The 22308-nt window shown below is 38.9% G+C and overlaps 1 protein-coding gene across 2 annotated transcripts in view; it reads right to left on the reverse strand.

The window, feature by feature from the left end:
* Window positions 1-22308, reverse strand: part of SCP2 (sterol carrier protein 2) — a 121777-nt gene that overhangs the window by 88459 nt on the left and 11010 nt on the right. Inside the window, exons 2-5 of one of the 2 annotated variants that reach the window (XM_047789075.1) lie at window positions 21890-21947; window positions 18754-18825; window positions 16065-16196; window positions 14694-14758 (exon numbers count right to left, since the gene is read on the reverse strand). In XM_047789075.1, the coding sequence (XP_047645031.1) occupies window positions 14694-14758; window positions 16065-16196; window positions 18754-18825; window positions 21890-21947 (327 nt within the window). Of the gene's footprint in view, window positions 1-14693; window positions 14759-16064; window positions 16197-17010; window positions 17099-18753; window positions 18826-21889; window positions 21948-22308 lie in introns of those variants that run through there. The other variant, XM_047789076.1, reaches the window with a different exon arrangement.

A 22308-nucleotide genomic window follows, 5' to 3' on the forward strand; every position in this document is an offset into this window, starting at 1 on the left:
ATAATCCACCATAAAAGAGGTCATTTGACTCCATTCTCGGAATGCTGAAGTCTTCCTACATCTGATTCTGACTTCCTCTCCATCAAAGAATTTATGATAATTATAATTAAATAATGCAACTGTACAATTAAATAATACAGTTCTACAACTGTATAATTAATAACCATTTCTCTCCATGGTACAATGTAAGGTCTATAATGTCTTGTTTATCACATCACCTAGAATGTTGTAATGCCTATATTGAAGATTCAATAAGATGTGACAAATTGTGAGGACATATTTATATAGTTACACTGTTTTTTAACCAACTTATGCATTTTATATTTTACTTATTTTCAGAGGGTATATTATTTTTGTTATTCTTACCAGTTGTTATTCTTTTTATTATGCTATATAAAATATTTAATATTCTTCTTTATAAATTTTAGTTGCATAACAATTTTAATATAATGCTAATTTTTAAGGAAAAATTGAAATGTAATAGATAATACTAAATAGTAAGGATGAAAGCCATACAAAATGGGATAAAGTATAGAATAAATTTCCTATTTGTCTCAGCATATTTTCCATTCCACTTCTCCAAAGGGAGTCACTTAATCTGTTTATTAAGATCCATGATATAATAATCTGTGTGAATGTAATTGTGTTTAAATATATGTATTTTACTCTGTAAAAAAAATAAAATAAAATTTCAAAAAAAAAAAGAAAAGAAATTGCACAGATGATAGAGTTAGTAGGTAAGAACATTGAAACAGTTACCGTAAATACACTCCATCTGTCCAAGAAGGTAAAAGAAAGTAGGAATGAGAAAAAGAAAGTTATGGAAGATATAAAAATTTTTAAAAAACCTTCAGTGTGTATCTTAAAAATAAAATACACACTGAAATGAAAAGTAAACTCAGTAGGGGAGTTCCCATCATGGCTCAGCGGTGGTGGGTTCGACCCCTGGCCTCACTCAGTGGGTTAGGGATCTAGCATTGCCATGAGCTGTGGTATAGGTCACAGACACAGCTTGGATCCCGCATTGCTGTGGCTGTGGCGTAGTGGCTGCAGCTCCAATTCAACCCCTAGCCTGGGAACTTCCACATGCCATGAGTGCAGCCCTAAAAAGACAAAAAAAAAAAAAAAAACCAGTAAGCTCAGCGAAATTAATGGAAGATTAGGCACTGCAGCATAGATTAGTAAACTTAAAAGAGTAACAAAACATGAAGAGAAAAAAAGAATAAAATGAGTGAATTGTGGAATAATTAACAAGGTTAGTAGATATGTAATTGGAGTCTGAGAAAAAGAGAAGATGGAGACGAAAGTCAGAAAAAAATATTTAAGGCATAATGCATTAAAAATGTCCAAATCTGATGACAGATCTCTAACCCACATACCCAAGAACTTAACAAACCCCAAGCATAAGAAACATGATCGAATTATGCCAAGGTATATCAAAACAAAATTGTTCAAAACTGGTGATAAAGAAAAAATCTTAAAAGTAACCAAAGAGGAGTTCCCATTGTGGCTCAGTGGTGAACGAACCTGACTAGTATCCATGAGGATGCAGGTTTGATCGCTGGCTTCACTCAGTGGGTTAGGGATCTGGCATCACCATGAGGTGTGGTGTAAGTCACAGATGCGGCTTGGATCCTCTGTTGCTGTGACTGTGGTGTAGGCCAGCAGCTTCAGCTCCAATTGGACCCCTAGCCTGGGAACTTGCAAATGCCACAGGTGCAGCCCTAAAAAAAAAAAAAAAAAATACTTTGTAAGGTTCATGTCATACTATAGTGAATGGTTATAACATTACTTAAGTTGGTTAGTGAATAAAGATGCATACTATAAACCCTAAAGCAACTGCCAAAAGCAAAACACGAAAGGTATAGTTAATATGTCATAAAAAAGACAAAATAAAGTTATAAAAATTCTCAATAATACGAAGACAAAGAATAAAGAAGATATCGAACAGAAAGAAAACAAGCAGAGGAGCTTCCACTGTGGTGCAATGGGATCAGCAGCATCTTGGGAGCCCTGGGACATGGGTTTGATCCCCGGCCTGGCACAGTAGGTTAAGTATCGGGTGTTGCTGCAGTTGCAGCTTAGTTCGAGACTGCAGCTCAGATCTGATCCCTGGCCTGGGAGCTCCATATGCCACAGCGTGGCCAAAAAAAAGAAAGAAAAAACAAGTAGAAAGATTTCAGATTTAAATCAGTGGTGTCCTAATAAAGGTTTAATAGGTTCATGGAGGGTAAAGGAGGCCTTATTGTAGCATCTGACAATTTCTGTGGTATAAATACTCCCAGCCTGGCCAATGTGAATCCACCAGCATGATGTCACTGAAAGCAAAGATGCAAAATCAGAACTTGCAAGCTGGTATAAGCCAGTAGACAACCGTTTCAGCTAACCACTAACTCAAACCCAACTATATCAATAACCACATTAAGTGGGAAGGATTTAAAAAGCCCAATTAAAAGGCAGTGATTATTATATTGGGTAAAAAGCAAGACCCAACTAAATTCTGTCTACAAAAACCTAAGTCAAATATAAAGACAGAAATAGATAAAAGGACAAGAAAGATAATCCTAATTCTACTTAAAAGAAAGTCGAAATGGCTATGTTAATATCAGACAAAACAGATAAGATCAAATAGCACTACAAGAGATAAATTCTTATAAATAGCCTAAAATCCTTCAAATCATGCCTTCAAAGGGTAGGGTCTGACAAATGGAGGGGTCCATACAAACTTCCATGAATGTATTTTCAGTTTCATGATATAGCACACTTCACATCATCTCACAGTGATGAAGGGGTCAATTTATCAAGGACACAACAATCCTAAATGTTAACATACCTAGTAAGAGAGATTTGAAATACATGAAGCAAAAACTGAAAGAAGTAGACAAATCCACAGATTTAGCAGGAGATCTCATTACCCCCCTTCTCAGTAACTGACATACAGGTAGATACAAAAATTAGTAGGGACACACAAGACAATCAATACTATCAACCAATTTGACTTAGACTTTATAGAACACCCTCCCCAACAACAGTATTCTTTTCACCAACACATCTACCAAAACAGATCATATATTTTTAAAATGTATGTTATTGAAGTATAACTTATTGACTATAGCTCCCTGTGCTATACAATAGGACCCCATTGTCTACCCAGTCTCTCTCTATACATAGTTTGCATCTGCTATCCAAACTCCTAATCTGTCCCTCCCCGACTCCCTTTCCCCTTTGGTAACCATAGTTTGCTTTCTATGTCTATGAGTCTATTTCTGTCTTGTAGATAAGATTATTTGAATCATGTTTTTAGATTCCACATATGAGTGATATCATATGGTATGTCTTTCTCTGACTTACTTCACTTAGTACCTTAACCTCTAGGTCCATCCACATTGCTGCAAATGGCATATTTCATTCTTTTTTATGGCTGAGTAGTATTCCATTGTGTGTATGTACCATATCTTTAACCATTCATCTGTCAATGGACATTTAGGTTGTTTCCATGCCTTGGCTATTGTGAATAGTGCTACTATGAACATAGGGAAGCATTCAATTTTTTGACTTAAAGTTTTGTCTGGATATATGACCAGGAATGGGATTGCTGGATCATATGGCAACTCTATTTTTAGTTTTTTGAGGAACCGCCATACTGCTTTTCACAGCAGCTGCAATAGTTTACATTCCCACCAACAGTACAGGAGGTTTCCCTTTTCCCTCTCCAGCATTTGTTATTTGTAGACTTTTTAATGATGGCCATTCTGACCCATGTAAGGTGGTAGCTCATTGTAGTTTCGATTTGCATTTCTCTAATAATTAGCGATGTCAAACATCTTTTCATGTGCCTGTTGGTCATCTGTATGTAATTCTTTGGAGAAATGTCTATTTAGATCTTCAGCCCATTTTCTTTCTTTTTTTTTTTTGTCTTTTTGCTATTTCTTGGGCCACTCCCGCGGCATATGGAGGTTCCCAAGCTAGAGGTCTAATCAGAGCTGTAGCCCCCGGCCTACGCCAGAGCCACAGCAACGCAGGATCCAAGCCGCGTCTGCGACCTACACCACAGCTCATGGCAACGCCGGATCGTTAACCCACTGAGCAAGGGCAGGGACCAAACCCGCAACCTCATGGTTCCTAGTCGGATTCGTTAACCACTGCGCCACGACGGGAACTCCCAGCCCATTTTCTGATTGGGTTGTTTGGTTTTTGTTGCTGAGTTTCCTTTGCTATACCAAAGCTTATAAGTTTGATTAGGTCTCATTCTGACACAATTTATGTCAGAGAATGTTTTGCCTGTGTTCTCCTCTAGGAGTTTTATGGTGTCATATATTTAAGTTTTTAAGCTATTTTGAGTTTATTTTTATGTCTGGTTTGAGGATGCATTCTAATTTCATTTATTTACATGTGACTGTCCAACTTTCCCAACACGATTTGCTGAAGAGACTATCTTTTCTCCATTGTATATTCTTGCCTCATTTGTCAAAGATTAATTGACCACAGGTTTTTGGGTTTATTTCTAGACTCTTATTCTGTTCCATGGACCCATATATCTGTTTTGTTTTTTGTTTTTGTTTTTGGCTGCACCCATGGCATGCAGAAATTCCTGGGCCACGGGTCAAACCCAAGCCACAGCAGTGACAACACTGAATCTTTAATCACTAAGTCACCAGGGAATTTCCATGCTGTTTTGATGACTACAGCTTTGTAATATTCCTAAGTTCTCAAGGTTCTTTTTCCTCAGGATGGATTTGGCAATTTGGGGTCTTTTATTATTCCACATACATTTTATAATTATTCTAATTCTGTGAAAAATATCGTGGGTAATTTGACAGAGATCACATTAAATCTGTAGATTTCTTCAGGTAGTATGGCCACTTTAACAATATTAATTCTTCCAGTCTAAGAGCATGAGATATCTTTCCATTTATTTAAATCACCTTCAGTTTCCTTTAAAATAGAAAAATCAGTTTTCTTTTTTTTTTTGGTCTTTTTTTTTGTCTTTGTCTTTTTAGGGCCGCACCTGCGGCATATGGCGGTTCCCAGGCTAGGGGTCTAATCGGAGCTGTAGCCATTGGCCTACACCACAGCCATAGCAATGCCAGATCCAACCTGTGTCTGTGACCTATACCACAGCTCACAGCAACGCCGGATCCTTAACCCACTGAGCAAGGCCAGGGATCGAACCTGCAACCTCCTGGTTCCTAGTCGGATTCGTTTCCACTGCACCATGATGGGAACTCCACCTTCAGTTTTCTTTCTTAATGTTTTATAGTTCTCAGCATATAAGTCTTTCACCTCCATGGTCAGGTTTATTCCTAAATATTTTATTTTTTGATGTGATTTTCTTTTTCTTTTTTTTTTTGCTTTTGCTTTTTTATAGTATAGCATGTGGAAGTTTCCAGGTTAGGAGTCAAATTGGAACTGCAGCTGCTGGCCTATGCTATAGCTACAGCAACACAGGATCTGAACCCACACCTGTGACCTACACCACAGCTTGCAGCAACATGGGATCCTTAACCCACTGAGTGAGGCCAAGGACCAAACCCACGTCCTCATGGACACTAGTTGGGTTCGTAACCTGCTGAGGCAGAAAAGGAACTCCCTTTTGATGTGATTTTAAAAGGGATTTTTTTAATAATTAAAAAAAGTTTTATTGGAGTATAGGTAGTTTACAATATTGTACCAATTTCTGCTGTATAGCAAAGTGACCCAGTCATACATATATTTACATTCCCATAAAGGGGATTTTTTTTATATTCCCTTTCCAAAAAAGATCATATTTTGAGCCCAAAAAGTCTCAATAAATTAAAAGGTATTCACATCATATAAAGTACATTCTCTCAGAGTTCCTGTCGTGCCACAGTGGAAATGAATCTGACTAGGAACCATGAGGTTGCGGGTTCCATCCCTGGCCTTGCTCAGTGGGTTAAGGATCTGGCATTGCCATGAGCTGTGGTGTAAGTTGCAGACATGGCTCAGATCCTGCGTTGCTGTGGCTCTGGCGTAGGCTGGCAGCTGTAGCTCCAATTAGACCCCTGGCCTAGAAACCTCCATATGCCGAGGGTATGGTCCTAAAAGGACAAAGGACAAAAAATAAAATAAAGTACATTCTCTGATCACAGATAATAAAAATAGAAAGAAGTAACAGGGAGTTCTCTGGTAGACCAGAGGGTTAAGGCTCCTGCATTTTCACTGCTATGGCTCAGGTTGCTCCTATGGCGCAAGTATGATCACTGGCCTGGAAATTTCCACATGCCACACATGTGGCCAAAATAAAAAAGAAAGAAAAGAAAGAAATAAGAGAAAACTATCTGGAAAATGCCCAAATATTAGGAAACTAACCAACATACTTCTAACACATGGGTGAAAGAAGAAATCACAATTAAAATTACAAAACAGGAGTTCCCACTGTGGCTCAGCAGTTAACGAATCTGACTAGCATCCATGAGGATGCAGGATCAATCCCTGACCCTGCTCAGTGGGTTAAGGATCCGCTGTTGTTGCGGCTGTGGCCTAGGCCAGTAGGTACAGCTCCGATTAGACCCCTAGCCTGGGAATCTCCATATGCTGCAGGAGCGGCCCTAGAAAAGGCAAAAAGACAAAAGAAAAAAAGAACTCTTACAACTCAATAATAAAAAAACAATCTACGGGAGTTCCCGTCGTGGCTCAGTGGTTAACGAATCCGCCTAGGAACCATGAGGTTTCGGGTTCGATCCCTGGCCTTGCTCAGTGGGTTAACGATCCGGCGTTGCCGTGAGCTGTGGTGTAGGTTGCAGACGTGGCTCGGATCCCGCGTTGCTGTGGCTCTGGCGTAGGCCGGTGGCTACAGCTCTGATTCGACCCCTAGCCTGGGAGCGGCCCAAGAATTCGCAAAAAAACAAAATAAAATAAAATAATTTTTAAAAATAATAATAATCCTAAAAAAAAACAACAATCTACGGAGTTCTCTTGTGGCACAGCAGGTTAAGAATCTAGCATTATTGCAGCAGATAGGGTCACTGCTATGGTTTGGGTTTAATCCCTGGCCCAGGAACTTCCACACATCACAAGTATGGCCAAAAATGAAAGAAAAAAAAAAAAGACAACCTAATTTTAAAATGGACAAAGGATCTGAACAGATATTTCTCCAAAGACATACAAAATGGCCACTATAGATATGAAAATATATTCAACATCATTAGTCATCATGGAAATGCAAACCAAAACCACAAGGAGATACTACTGCACATCCACTAGGGTAGCTATGATGAAACAGACAGACATCAACAAGTTTTGACAAGATATGGCAAAATTGGGACCTTCATTTCTATGGACTCAACTGTGTCCTCCTAAGTCATGTTGAAACCCTAACCCCCAGTGTTATTATATTTGGGGAAAAAAGGGACTTTTTGGAGGTAATTAAGGTTAAATTAGGTCATAAGGGTGGGGTCCTACACTTTAGGATTGATGGCCTTATAAGAAAAGGAAAAAATATAACTCTCCCTCCCTCCTTCCCTTCCCCTCTCCTTCTCTCTCTCTCACTCCAAATAGGTGTTAATGATAGTGGGATTTGGAAAAATTTTTCTTCTCCTTTGGATTGCTTGGATTTCTATCCTTTTTTGAAAATTATAAAGTTATCATTCTTTAAATGAAAAAGTTTATATCTTTCACTAAATAATATTGCTTTGGAATCTAGCCTAAGAAAATAATCAAGAATAGAAAAATACTGTTGAAATTGTGTTCATCATAGCAAAATTTACAATAATAATAAAGAAAAAAATCTAAATGCCCAATAATAGAAGCAATGCTAAGTAAATTACAATAGTCATGTGATAAATTATAATATAGAAATTAAAAAATCTTTGCTTGTAATTTTAACATGAAATACTCAAAAAAAATAAGTGAAAATGAAGTAAAATTAATTTATAGATACAGAACAATCTCAACTTTTTTTTTTGCTAAATTACCACATCCCTAATGATGATTATCATTACATGTTACTATTTCTTATTTTTTCTTTATTTTTCCATTTCTTATGACTCTTACAAGGGAAATAAAAATTTTAAGATAGGCAGTGCCCATAACAGTGGGCTATGAAAATGTAAGAAGTAGCTATAGAATTATGCAAATCTTGCAGCAATATGGATGGAACTAGAGACTCTCATACTAAGTGAGGTAAGTCAGAAAGAGAAAGACAAATATCATACGATATCACTTATATCTGGAATCTAACATATGGCAGAAAAGAAACTCAAGAACTTGTAGAACAGACTTTTGGTTGCTAAGAGGCCGGGGGAGGGAATGGGATGGACTAGGAATCTGGGGTTAATAGATGCAAAGTATGGCCTTTGGAATGGATAAGCAATGAGATCCTGCTGTATAACACTGGGACCTATATGTAATCACTTAAGACGGAGCATGACATAGGATAATGTGAGAAAAAGAATGTATATGTGTATGCGTGACTGGATCACTTTGCTATACAGTAGAAAATGGACAGAACACTGTAAACCAGCTATAATGGAAAAAATAAAAATCATTTGAAAAATAATAAATAAATAAATAAAAATCATGCTGATAACCAAATTCAAAGGCCCTTAGCCTTTAAATTGTCAGAAAGTTGCCTTACAAGTTGCTTCAAATTGCTTAAAACCTGCTTTAATAACTTTCTAATTGCTTTTCCACAAACAAATGCAAAATTATTATAAAGCTGACATAAACCCAAACTCAATATCCATAGATGTACAAAACAAATATCTATAACCTGTTCTAGTAATAGTCTTCATAAAAAGAAGATACTAATACTCACCCCACTATTCTCTTTGTTTTTGTTTTGTTTTGTATTTTTGTTTTGCAGTTCACTCTGACATGTCTATATACATGTTTCTTTTTATTTATCCTACTTTGGAGCTACTGGGATTTTTCAATCTGTAGATTAGTATTCTTTGTCAGTTCAAGAAATATAGGCGCCACTATCTCTTCAAATAATGCCTGTACCCTACAAAACAGCCAGAAAACAGTTAACAAAGTAGGAATAAGTCCACACATATCAATAATACTTTAATGTAAACGGACTAAATTCTCCAATCAAAAAACACAGAGTGGATAAATGGACTCATTTCAGATGTAAAGATACACACAGAAAGTGAAGAGATGGAAGATGAAATTCCACTCGAATGAAAACCAAAAGAATGCTAGCGTGCCTAGGCAATTGAACTTTGAACATCATGAGGATTAGGGGCACTGACCCTTCATGCAGTCGAAAATGTGCACATAATTCATAATCTGGGAGTTCCCGCCATGGCTCAGTGGTTAACAAACCCAACTAGTATCCATGAGGATGCAGGTTCAATCCCTGGCATCACTCGGTGGGTTAAGGATCCAGCGTTGCTGTGAGCTGTGGCGTAGGTCGCAGAAAAGGCTCAGATCCTGCATTTGCATGGCTGTGGTGTAGGCCAGCAGCAGCTACAGCTCCAATTCAACCCCTAGCCTGGGAACTTCCATATGCCACAGGTGCAGCCCTAAAAAAAAAAAAAAAAAAAATTTAAACTCTGCCATCTATATATGTAGTTCTTCCATATCCAAGTTCCATATCAGTGAATTCAAACAACTGGGGCTTGTGTAGTACTTTAGTATTTACCATTGAAAAAAATCTGCATTTAAGTGGACTCATGTAATTTAAAAGCATGTTGTATTAGGGGTAATTGTATTTATATCAGCCAAAATAAAGACAAAGACTGTAATGAGAAATAAAGAAGGTCATTATATAATGATAAAGGAATCAATCCAACAAGAGGATATAACATTTGTAAGTATTTATGCACCCAACACAGGAGCACCTAAATATATAAAACAAATATTAACAGACCTTAAGGGAGAAATAGACAGCAATTCAATAATACTAGGGGAGTTTAAGACTCTACTTTCATCAATGGACAGATCATTCTGACAGAAAATCAAAAAGGAAACACTGGGCTTAAACAACATACTAGACCAGATGGACTTAAGACATTTACAGAACATTCCATCCAAAAGGAAGAGAATACACATTCTTCTCAAGTACCTATGGAATGTTCTCCAGTATAGATGTGTTAGGCCACAAAACAATTCTTTTTTTTTTTTTTTTTAATTTTGCTTTTTAGGGCTGCACCCGCAGCATATGGAGGTTCCCAGGATAGGGGTTGAACCTGAGCTGTAGCTGGCAGATCCTTAATCCACTGAGTGAGGCCAGGGATCGAACCTGAAACCTCATGGTTCCTAGTCAGATTCATTTTCTCTACACCATGACGGGAACTCTTTTTTTTTTTTTTTTTTTAATTTTTGCTGACAAAACAATCCTTAATAAATTTAAGATTGAAATCATAGAAAGCATCTTTTCCAAGTACAGTGGTTTTCGATTAGAAAACAATTATAAGAAGAAAACTAAAAAATTTACAAATATAATGTGGAGACTAAACATGTTACTGAACAAGCAATATGTCAAAGAAAAAATCAAAAGAAAAATCATAAAATATCTTGAAACAAATGAAAATGAAAATACAACATACTAAACTTATGGGATATAGCAAAAGCAGTCCTAAGAGGGAAATTCATAACAATAAACTCCTACATTAAGAATATGAAAGAAATAGCAACAACAACAACAACAACAAAAAAAGACAAAAGACAAAAAAAAATATGGAGTTCCCGTCGTGGCGCAGTGGTTAACGAATCCGACTAGGAACCATGAGGTTGCGGGTTCGGTCCCTGCCCTTGCTCAGTGGGTTAAGGATCCGGCGTTGCTGTGAGCTGTGGTGTAGGTTGCAGACACAGCTCGGATCCCGCGTTGCTGTGGCTCTGGCGTAGGCTGGTGGCTACAGCTCCGATTCAACTCCTAGCCTGGGAACCTCCATATGCCGTGGGAGCGGCCCAAGAAATAGCAACAACAACAACAACAACAAAAAAAAAAGACAAAAGACAAAAAAAAAAGAATATGAAAGATCTCAAACAACCTAACTTTCAAGGAAAGTCTTCAAGGAATGAGAAAAAGAAGAATAATCTAAGCCAAAAACTAGCAGAAGAAAATAACAAAAATTGGAGAGTAAATAAATGAATAAATGAGGAGTTCCCATCGTGGCGCAGTGGTTAACAAATCCTACTAGGAACCATGAGGTTGCAGGTTCGATCCCTGCCCTTGCTCAGTGGGTTAAGGATCCGGCGTTGCTGTGAGCTGTGGTGTAGGTTGCAGACACAGCTCGGATCCCGCGTTGCTGTGGCTCTGGCGTAGGCCAGTGGCTACAGCTCCGATTCGACCCCTAGCCTGGGAACCTCCATATGCTGCGGAAGCGGCCCTAGAAAAGGCAAAAAGACAAAAAATAAAAAATATAAATAAATAAATAAATGAAAGAGAGACTAAAAAGACAATAGAAAAGACCAATGAAACTAAGAGTTGGTTTTTAAAAAAGATAATCAAAATGCCTACACCCTATTTCCTTTCTCATCAATTTTTCTCCATTAATTAAATTATACATTTATTATACCTTATCACACTATCCTCCATACATCATAACTTCCTGCCAATTTTCAATCTTTTTTTTCTTTATAGTGTATTCTAAATAATTACTTCTAATCTAGTTCAGTTTCACTAATTCTCTTTCGGTCATGTATAATTTGCTATCTTTTGAGTTTTTAATTTTAACTATTTCATTTTTCATTGCTATAAGTCCTATTTGAGTTATCTCCCCATCTGCAATGTCCCTTTTTGCAGTTTCCTATACCCTGAAGGCACTTCCGAGCTTGCCTTTGATTTTTTTAAACATAGTAAGCATGCCGAAATTTGTATCCAATAAATCTATTTTGTGGTCTGCAGAGATCATTTTTTACTGTTCCTTCTTTCTCCTAGTTCTCAAATATAGTGCCTTCTTTCTTCAGTGCTTGGTTATTTCTAACTTGCGTGTCCCTGAAAACTTATTCGAAGAGATCTCAAAGCCTAGAAGGAAGATGCTTTCCTCCAAAAGAAAATTTGCAGTTACTTCTGTTAAAATTTGCCTAGGTTACTACTATTCCTTTTTTTTTTCTTTCTTTCTTTCTCTTTTTAGGGCTGCACCTGTGGCATGTGGACGTTCCCAGGCTAGGGGTCGAATCGGAGCTCTTGCTACTGGCCTATGCTGCAGCCACAGCAACAGCAACACCAGATCTGAGCTGAGTCTCTGACCTACACCACAGCTTGCAGCAACACTGGATCCTTTAAGCCACTGAGTGAGGCCAGGGATTGAACCTGAATCCTTATGGTTCTTAACCCACTGGGCCACAACGGGAACTCTAGGTAACTATCATCCTGGAACCAATTCACACTCAATTAATGGTTTGAGGTTTCTTTGACCATCCAGGTAAATGAGAATTTTGGCAGCAATCCCATGAGGGACAGCCTGTGGCTTATTAATTCTCGGTGAAAGGTTTTTCTGGTTATTTTTTTCCTTCTCTTTTTTTCCTCCTTTGCTCTGCTCAGTGCCAAGGCAACACTCCCTATAATCTCATGACAGTGGGGGAAAGAGAACATAGAGGTGGGAGTTAGTTTTACTTTGTGTTCACCCTCACCTAAAAGCTTTACCCCTAACTATTACATTTAGGATAGAGAGATGAAGTCCCATTGAATAGCGCAGGGATCTATATCTAATCCCCTGGGATAAACTGTAACAGAAAGGAAAATTTTTAAAAAGAATGTATGTATCTGGATGACTAAGTCACTTTGCTGTACAGCAGAAATTAGTACCACGTTGTATATCAACTATACTTGAATTTTATTTATTTGGGGGGGAATAAAGGAGAAAATAATAGCTTTATTGCTTTGCCAGGCAAAGGGGGCCACAACAGGCTAATGCCTTCAAGACTGTGCCCCAGACTTGAATTTTAAAAATTAAAATAAATTTTAATGGGAGGACGCAGTTTCACGTGGAGAGTGAGCATTCAACTTCTGATCTTGGGAGGATCTGAGCTATGACACTTCCCTCTTCATTCTAGGAGGCTATCAAATCAGCAAAGGCCTTCAACGCAAAAGCTGCTTCAAATGCTGACCTGAATTTTCTGGCATTCTCTTGTTAGCTCTTCACTGTCTTTAGAATATTCCATTTATTTGTCCTTAGTAGGAGAAATAATTGAAATAATTTTTGCTGTTACCAAAAACAGAAGTCCCACATTTTATTGACGTTCTTCAGTTTGTTGAGTGGAATTAACTTTTGAGTAAATGAATGAATGACTTTCAAATTAAATAGACAAGTCAACCTCAGATTCAATCATCTGACCTCTCTGAACATCAGTTTCACAAAATAAAGGTGTAGAAAAAAATTATCTCTATGGTTTTTCACTGTCTAAAATACCAGGATCTATATACAATGTCACCTTTCAGCTTTTACAAGCTCTGTTTATAGTAGTCAGATGGGAAAAGTTTTCTCACAGTGTTATAACAACTCCAAAATAAACAAAAACCAACAACCCAATGGAAAAATGGGCAAAAGACCTGAATAGACATTTCTCTAAAGAAGACATACAAGAGTTCCTGTCATGGCTCAGCAGCAACAAATCTGACTAGTATCCAGGAGGATGCAGGTTCTGATCCCGGACCTCGCTCAGAGGGTTAAGGATTCAGCGTTGCTGTGAGCTATGGTGTAGGCCAGCGGCTACAGCTCCGGTTCAACCCCTAGCCTGGGAACCTCCATATGTCATGGGTGTGACCCTAAAAAGACCAAAAAAAAAAGAAAAAAGAAAAGGAAAAAAGATATACAGATGGCCAACAGGCACATGAAAAAATGCTCAACATCACTAATTTTTCTAGAAATGCAAATTAAAACTACTATGAGGTACCACCTCACACCAGTCAGAATGGCTTTCATTAATAAGTTCACAAATAGCAAATGCTGGAGAAAGTATGGAGAAAAGGGACCCCTCCTGCACTGTTGGTGGAAATGTAAATTGGCACAACTACTATGGAAAACAGTATGGACATACCTCAGAAAACTAAATATAGAACTACCTTATGACCCAACAATCCCACTCCTGGGCATATATCCAGACAAAGCTTTCCTTGAAAAAGATACATTCACCCCTATGTTCATTGCAGCACTATTCACAATCACCAAGACATGGAAACAGCCTCAATGTCCATCAAAAGATGAATGGATGAAGAAGATGTGGTACATATACACACTGAAATACTACTCAGCCATAAAAAAGAACAAAATAATGCCATTTGCAGCAGCATGGATGGAACTAGAGATGCTCATACTAAGTGCAGTAAGTCAGAAAGAGAAAGACAAGTACCATGTGATACCGTTTATAATCTGGAATCTAGTATATGGCACAAATAACACTATCTACAGAAAAGAAACAAACTCATGGACTTAGAGAACAGGCTTGTAGTTGCCAAGGGGGAGGGGGAGGGGGAGGGAGTGGGATGGACCAGGAATTTGGGGTTAGTAGATACAAACTATTGCATCTGGCGTGGATAAGCAATGAGACCCTGCTGTATAGCACAGAGAACTACATCTAGTCACTTGTGATGGAACATGAGGGAGGATAATGTGAGAAAAAGAAAGTGTGTGTGTGTAGTGTGTTTGTATGTATATACGTAACATGTAGGACTGGGTCACTTGGCCGTACAGCAGAAATTGGCAGAACATTGTAAATCGACTACAATGGAAAAAATAAAAATCTTTTAAAAAACCTCCAAAATAAGAATAAATGATACTCACACTTAATGTAAGGGATCCCTTTTCCATCTTCTCAAACCCAAGAGCCAAGACACAATCTGCCAGACCTTGAAAGAAAATACAATTATTTTGAAAAACTTGATTTCCAAACACCCAACAAAATACCACTAAATACGTCAATTTAAATAAATATGTCAATTTATACAAAATGTAAAAATATGCTATAATCCTATAAAATGTTTAATAAGTGAAAAGTTACAGAGAAAATTCTTATGTGGTTTAAGATGAGAAAAAAATCAATGATGTATCTAATTCTACCTTGGTTCTCAATGTTAATAAAATTTTTGATTACTGTGGAAATATGTTCTAGTGAAGAACAAATATAAATAGCTTATTTTTAATTGTAAAACACTAAATAAAAGGTTCTAATTATCAAAGTCTCAACAGAATTATTCTTTGAGAGAAGGAGCATCTAAAAAGAGAACAGCAAAACAAGGAGTTCCCACTGTGGCACAGTGGGAACGAATCCAACTAGTACCCATAAGGACTCGGGTTTGACCCCTGGCCCTGCTCAGTGGATTAGGGATCCAGCATTGCCATGAGTTGTGGTGTGGGTCGCAGACACGGCTCAGATCTGGCATTGCTATGGCTGTGGCATAAGCCAGTGGCTACAGCTCCGATTTAATCCCTAGCCTGGGAACCTCCAAATGCCACATGTGCAGCTTTAAAAAAAAAAAAAGTAGAAACAACCCAATGTCCATCAACTGATAAATGGATAAACACAATGTGATGTATCCATACAATGGATTATTACTAGGCCATAAAAAATGAATGAAGTACTGACTCACACTACAATATGGATGAACTGTGAAAATATGAGAAATGAAAGAAACAACAGAAGCCCTTGTACTACAATTCCACTTGTATAATGTTCAGAACAGGTAAATCGATAAGAGACAAAAAGGAGATTCGCGGGTGCCAGGGGTCCTGGGGAGGGGAAAATAGGAAGTGAATGCTAGATACAGCTTTCTTTCTGGAGTGATACAAATGTTCCAAGATTAGGTACCTGGAGGAGTTCCCTTATGGCTCAGCAGCATAGGTCACTGCTGTGTCACTGGCTTTATCCCTGGCCCAGGAAATTCTGCATGCCGCAGGTACACCCGAAAAGGTAAAAGAAAAAAAAAAAAAAAACAGAGAGGGGTAATAGCTGCACAAACCTGTGAATATACTGAAAAAACACTGAATTGTACACTTTAAAGGGATGAATTTTATGGAATATAAAGTACATCTCAATAAAATTATTTATTTTACATTATAAAAGCAACCCCTCTGGTGGTCATACGGAGAAATGATAAAAGAGAGGGCATAACCCCATGTCTGCTTAAATACACTAGACAAATAGGCACTTCTCACCACCCTGAATCAGTTGCCGGGCCATAAACAAAGCAGTTGAGCCAGTAGAACAGTTATTGTTGACATTGATTATAGGAATTCCAGTCAGTCCCAAACTGTGATATATAGACCTCTGCCCACAGGTGGAGTCACCTACATAGAAAAAAAGAATTATATATGCAACATGGTAATTAGGGAGCTGCAATGTAACATGACACTACTTACCGCTTTTTCCAGTTATCATGCTTTTGTTTGTCTAGCCTACAACATGGGCAACAAAGAACTACTGACAACGTACTCAGCATTGTTTACTCTGCAAATGTAAAAATTCTCAAAACAAAGACTATGTGCGCTTTCCTTACACAATTTAGAGGTAGGAAAGTAGAGAAATGGCCAAGTAATAGCAAATCATTCAGTCTGGCTAGGGCTGCATAATAAAGAAAGCAATATTCCATGTATACTGTCAATTATAAATCTTTTAAAACTAAACCAGTTGACTGAGGAGCCATGATATTTCTCTTCATATACAGTTTCACAACTTCAAAAAGTTAAAAGCGCCTGCATGCCCGGGCAGTTCAGAAAAATAATGATCCAAGTTGACCTCACATTTGTCTCCCTTTCCTAAGTAACATGGCCACTAGGGCAGATGGGCTGGAGTATGATGGAAACACTGAAAAGACACAGACGCGGAGCACCCACCGTGGCTCCGCAGTTAGTGAACTGGACTAGCATCCATGAGGATGCGGGTTCGATCCCTGGCCTTGCTCAGTAGGTTAAGGAACTGGCATTGCCGTGAGCTGTAGTGTAGATGGCAGATGTGGCTCAAACCCCGCGGGCTGCCGTGGCTGGGGTGTAGGCCAGCAACTACAGCTCCGATTGGACCCCTAGCCTAGGAACCTCCATGTGCCGCGGGTGCGGCCCTGAAAAAAAAGAAAGATAAAAAAATAAATAAATAGAAGATACAGACTCTCCAGAAGTCTTCAGGGAAAACAGCATGGTTTAGGCCCTCCTTTTCATAAATACATTATGCATCTCTTTGACCGAGTAAATTTTCCTTCAAGAATTCTCTTCATATCTTGAAATCTCAAAGACATAATCACAGATATGTACAAAGATTAATCTACATTAATAGTCACTACAGACTTTTATAGTAACTAGAAATTAGAAATAACTTAAAATGTCCAAGAATAGAGTACCATTACTACTACTGATTAAACTGTAATAAATCTCCAAAATAGAATATTATGCAATAATTTAAAATGCTGTAAAAAGACTAGGAAAATTCTTTTTTTTTCTTTTTTTTAAGTATAGTTGATTGAGGTCCCACTGTAGCACAGTGGGTTAAGAATCCAACTGCAGGAGTTCCCACTGTGGCTCAGTGATAATGAACCCAACTAGTATTCATTGGCATACAGGTTCGATCCCTGGCCTCACTCAGTGGGTTAAAGATCCTGTGTTGCCGTGAGCTGTGGTGAAAGTCACAGACACGGCTCGGATCCCGCATTGCTGTGGCTGTGGCGTAGGCCGGCAGCTACAGCTCTGATTTGACTCCTAGCCTGGGAACCTCCATGTGCACAGGTTCGGCCCTAAAAAGCCAAAAAACCAAAAAAAACCCAAAAAAACAAAGAGTTAGTGAAATTGGTTGTTTAAGGGAAGGGAACCATGAGACAGGGAAACAGGAATAAGAGTGAGTCTTTCCACTACAAAAACATCCATCTTTTGTATTTTTGTACCATGTAAATATTTAAATCATGTAAATATGTAAATATTTAATTCATTCCAAAAAAATGAAAAATATTAATGATGATATGAAAGTAGACTTAATGACTTGGGAAATATTGAACACAGTAAAATGAGAAAAGGGGGTCCCCAAAAAGTATGTAACTGTTCCTTATTTGAAGAAAAAATTATGTGTGCATACATCTTTACACACGTTCATGCTCACTGAAGGATACACACCAAAAAATTAATGGTAATAATCTCTGGGTAATGAGATCACAGGTGACATTTTTTCTTATGCTTTTGTGTCATTCCTTTTTTTCTTAATTACAATTAGTATATACCATCTTTCTAATCAGAAAAAAGTTTAATGATGGGAGTTCCCATCACAGCGCAGCAGAAATGAATCCGACTAGGAACCATGAGGTTGCGGGTTCGATTTCCGGCCTTGCTCAGTGGGTTACAGATCCAGCATTGCCATGAGCTGAAGCGTATGTTGCAGGCGCGGCTTGGATTTGGCATTGCTGTGGCTGTGACATAGGCCAGCAGCTGTAGCTCCGATTAGACCCCTAGCCTGGGAACCTCCATATGCCACAGGTGTGGGCTTAAAAAGCAAAAAGAGGGAAAAAAAAAAGTTTAATGAAAAAAGTTTTATTAGACACAAAGTCAATAAATACAGATTATAAGACAATAAAGAACAAAAATTTATCTTTTGAATAGTATTATATCTATAGAATAGAACTATCAGTAATTTTTTCTTTTTTAAAGATAAAACATGTTTTTAATTTGTGTCCTATTTTGGCAACATAATAGTGGCAAAATATATCTATATGTACACACATAAACATGTAAGGAAAACCTAGGAATGATGAAAATAAAACTCTGAATTCTGAGTTTTGAGGGTTAAAATTCACAAATTCCTCTGCATTGTTTATGCAGTTGCTGATAAATTTAGGTGAATAATTTTCAGAATACATAGTCTTCCACTTACCATAAACGTAGCCAACACATGCCTGTTCCACTGCTGAGTAAGGGATCTGGGCATCCGCTAAAGCCTTCTGGCCTATAAAAACAAACAGGTTTCACTGAACAGTGCTTTAAGTAAGTAAAAATAAGTTTAGAATTTTTTCAAAGTAAATCTACCTCCAGAGAGTCTATGTTCAATTCAAATGACAAATCCTGCATCCAATTCATCTCAGCCTTTCAGAAGTCATCTCACCTTTCAGAGGTTATCCATTCTTCCTCTAAGCTACTGCCAACAATTTTCCACACCTCTTTTTCTTTTTTTTTTTTTTCTGCTTCTTTTTTAGGGCCGCGCCTGCAGCACATGGAAGTTCCCAGGCTAGGGGTCTAATCCGAGCTACAGCTGCCAGCCTACACCACAGCTCACGGCAAGGCCGGATCCCCAATCCACTGAGCGAGGCCAGGGATGGAACCTCATGGTTCCTAGTCGGATTTGTATCCGCTGCGCCACACCAGGAACTCCCCACATCTCTTTTTTTTTTTTTTTTGATTGACATTTTCTTTTCCAACTGTACACCTCACTATAAATATTAAATCCAAAGAGTCTTAAAGCTCTCTAACGGCAAGATGTCTTACTCATCTCTGTGCTGCTAGCACAGACCTAGAGGGCAAAAATCAGGCAGAATGTCACTGTTAGGGATAGGGAGTGTGGTAGCACTCATATTGTCATCTTTTATTTATTTATGTATTTTTGTCTTCTGTCTTTTTAGGGCCGCACCTGCGGCATATGGAGGTTCCCAGGCTAGGGGTCGAGTCGGCTGCAGCCACCGGCCTACACCACAGCCACAGCAATGCGGGATCTGAGCCGTGTCTGTGACCTACACCACAGCTCAGGGCAACACCACATCCTTAACCCACTGAGCAATGGCAGGGACCGAACCTGCAACCTCATGGTTCCTAGTGGGATTCGTTAACCACTGCGCCACGACGGGAACTCCTGAATTTTTTTAACTTAAGAAGATACATGTTTGATTACGAGACTGGTTTGATCAGACCAGTTAGCATATGAGCAAAATAATTAATGTTTTACTTATAATAATGGTGGTGAGATTATGTTCAAAGGAGCATTTCCATATGCTGCTAGTGAAACTCTCATAATATAAATCATCTGAAAGATAATTTGACAAGAGTCTTAAAACTATTCATAGCTGTTGTTCTTATGAGTCTGCTTCTAGGCACAGTCCTCAAAAGCAACTAGAAAGAAGAACAACTACTATGTTTAGCAAGATGTCCACTACAGTTCTTCTAAAATATCAAAAAGTTGGAGTTCCCGTCATGGTGCAATAGAAACGAATCCGACTAGGAGCCATGAGGTTGTGGGTTCAATCCCTGGCCTCGCTCAGTGGGTTAAGGATCTGGCATTGCTGTGAGCTGTGGTGTAGGTCACAGACGCGGCTTGGATCTGATGTTGCTGTGGCTGTGGTGAGGGCCGGCAGCTGTAGCTCTGATTTGACCCCTAGCCTGGGAGCCTCCATATGCCACGAGTGCGGGCCTAAAAAGTAAAGCAAAAAAAAAAAAAAAAAAGAATATGCCAAGATGTTAACAGTGGTAGGCCTGGGTCACAAAATAATATTAGTATATTATTAAAGTCACCTCCAAATTTCCATTAAATAAAAGAGAACAAAAAATATATAGAAAGAACTGATTAAAACCTCTCCTATTTCAGAGAAAGGCAGAAGCTGTTTGGAAACATCAGTCAAAAGGAGAAGGTTCAACAGCCAAAAGATAAACATTGAAGAGTGTCCACCTGGAAAATCAACATCAGTTAATCAAATCTCATGAACTTCCCTTGTGGGAGACAGAGACGCTCTGATGCCCTGTGCAGAGCTGAAACAAGATCTAATTTATGAGCACTGGGTGCACTAGCTACTCGTGGAGACAAGTACCTAATGAAAAACCACAGTAACTCTTTTTGGGTTGCCTGGCAACAAGCTGGCAGGACTGAGAAGCCTGGAAGGCTTCCCAGAAGGAGCCCCACACCTAATAATGTCATGGGACCAAGGAACTCCCAAGGTCTCCATGTGCGGGAAGCCTGTGTTTCCCACACCCACTTAAACGACGGATACTGAGGCCTAGACGGCTTGGCCCTGAAACTGAAACATTTCTTTCCACCATGTAAAGAGGCTCCTAGGCTTACCCTCTTCTTTTTTTCTTTTTAAAGAGAACCATGGATGGGGATCTCTCTGCGAGAACTCAGGTCCATGGTTCAGCCAGCTGTAGCCTCACCCAATCATGTGACTCTGAAGGATGCTGAGAGGACAAGGACCAAGGACACACACACTCGTGGGCCCGTCTCTGTATTTCTGTTCACAAGGACTCACCCAAGGCCTTCCCTTGACAGTATTACCACTCACTAGAATAAACAAACTGCATGACCTCATTTAATCACACACCAGCCTAGTGAAAGGAGAAAAATTGTTTATGTTGGCTCAGTGAAGAGAGGAAAACCACCATACAGGTATTTAATACATTTTAATGTGATCAACTCTTTTCTAGGAAAGGAAGACATAAATTTTGTCCTAAATCTTTTGTGTGTGTGTGTCTTTTTGCCTTTTCTAGGGCCACTTCCTGCGGCATATGGAGGTTCCCAGGCTAGAGGTCTAATCAGAGCCGTAGCCACCGGCCTACACCAGAGCCACAGCAACGCCAGATCCGAGCCACGTCTGCGACCTACACCACAGCTCATGGCAATGCCGGATCCGTAACCCACTGAGCAAGGCCAGGGATCGAACCTGCAACCTCATGGTTCCTAGTCGGATTCGTTAACCACTAAGCCTTGACGGGAACTCCTATCCTAACTCTTAAGGTAAACACACACTAGAATCAAGTTATCCCTTGTAAAGACTCCACCTGTCTCACTTACCAGCTTTGCTGTCCCAAAAAACAGCTGAGTAGCAATCACAAGCCACTGTCTGCTCTGGCTGTCTAGCTGAGAATGCCCAAGCTCTTTTCCCTTTCTCCTTTCTAGTGAGCCACTAGGCAATTGTCTGAATGGGTTCCTCTCCCTTGTCCAAGCTTCCTGTTAAGGATGCAAGGTTGCTCCACAATCGAAACAGAGCACACAATCAACTACAAGGATCAGAGATCTAACCGTTCTATATTACCTGCTTCCTTTGCCAAGTCTGGGTAGTCTTTCGAATTCGCATCCCCAGGCTTCATGAACTAGAAACACAGAAGGAGATAATAAATAGAAACAAATACAGTTAGATTTTCTCACAACACAGCATCGCAGAAATTCATTCATCTATTCATTTAAATGAAAACGTACTGAGCACCTATTGTGTTACTGGCTTCTGATAATAAATAACAGTCTGTGTCCTCAGGGAGCTTCCGGTCTATTAGAAAACAGGTAATTACACCATAGAATCATAAGCACAGAATGATTTGGGAGAGATAATTACCCAGCCTTGGCTTCCCAGAGAAACTGCTATTTAAATTAAGTTTTTAAGGTAACTCCACACTGTTTTCCGTAGTGGTTGTACCAATTTTCATTCCCACCAACAGTGAAGCAGGATTCCCTTTT

Source organism: Phacochoerus africanus, chromosome 8 (assembly GCF_016906955.1).
Source record: "Phacochoerus africanus isolate WHEZ1 chromosome 8, ROS_Pafr_v1, whole genome shotgun sequence".
Taxonomy (NCBI): Eukaryota; Metazoa; Chordata; class Mammalia; order Artiodactyla; family Suidae; genus Phacochoerus; species Phacochoerus africanus.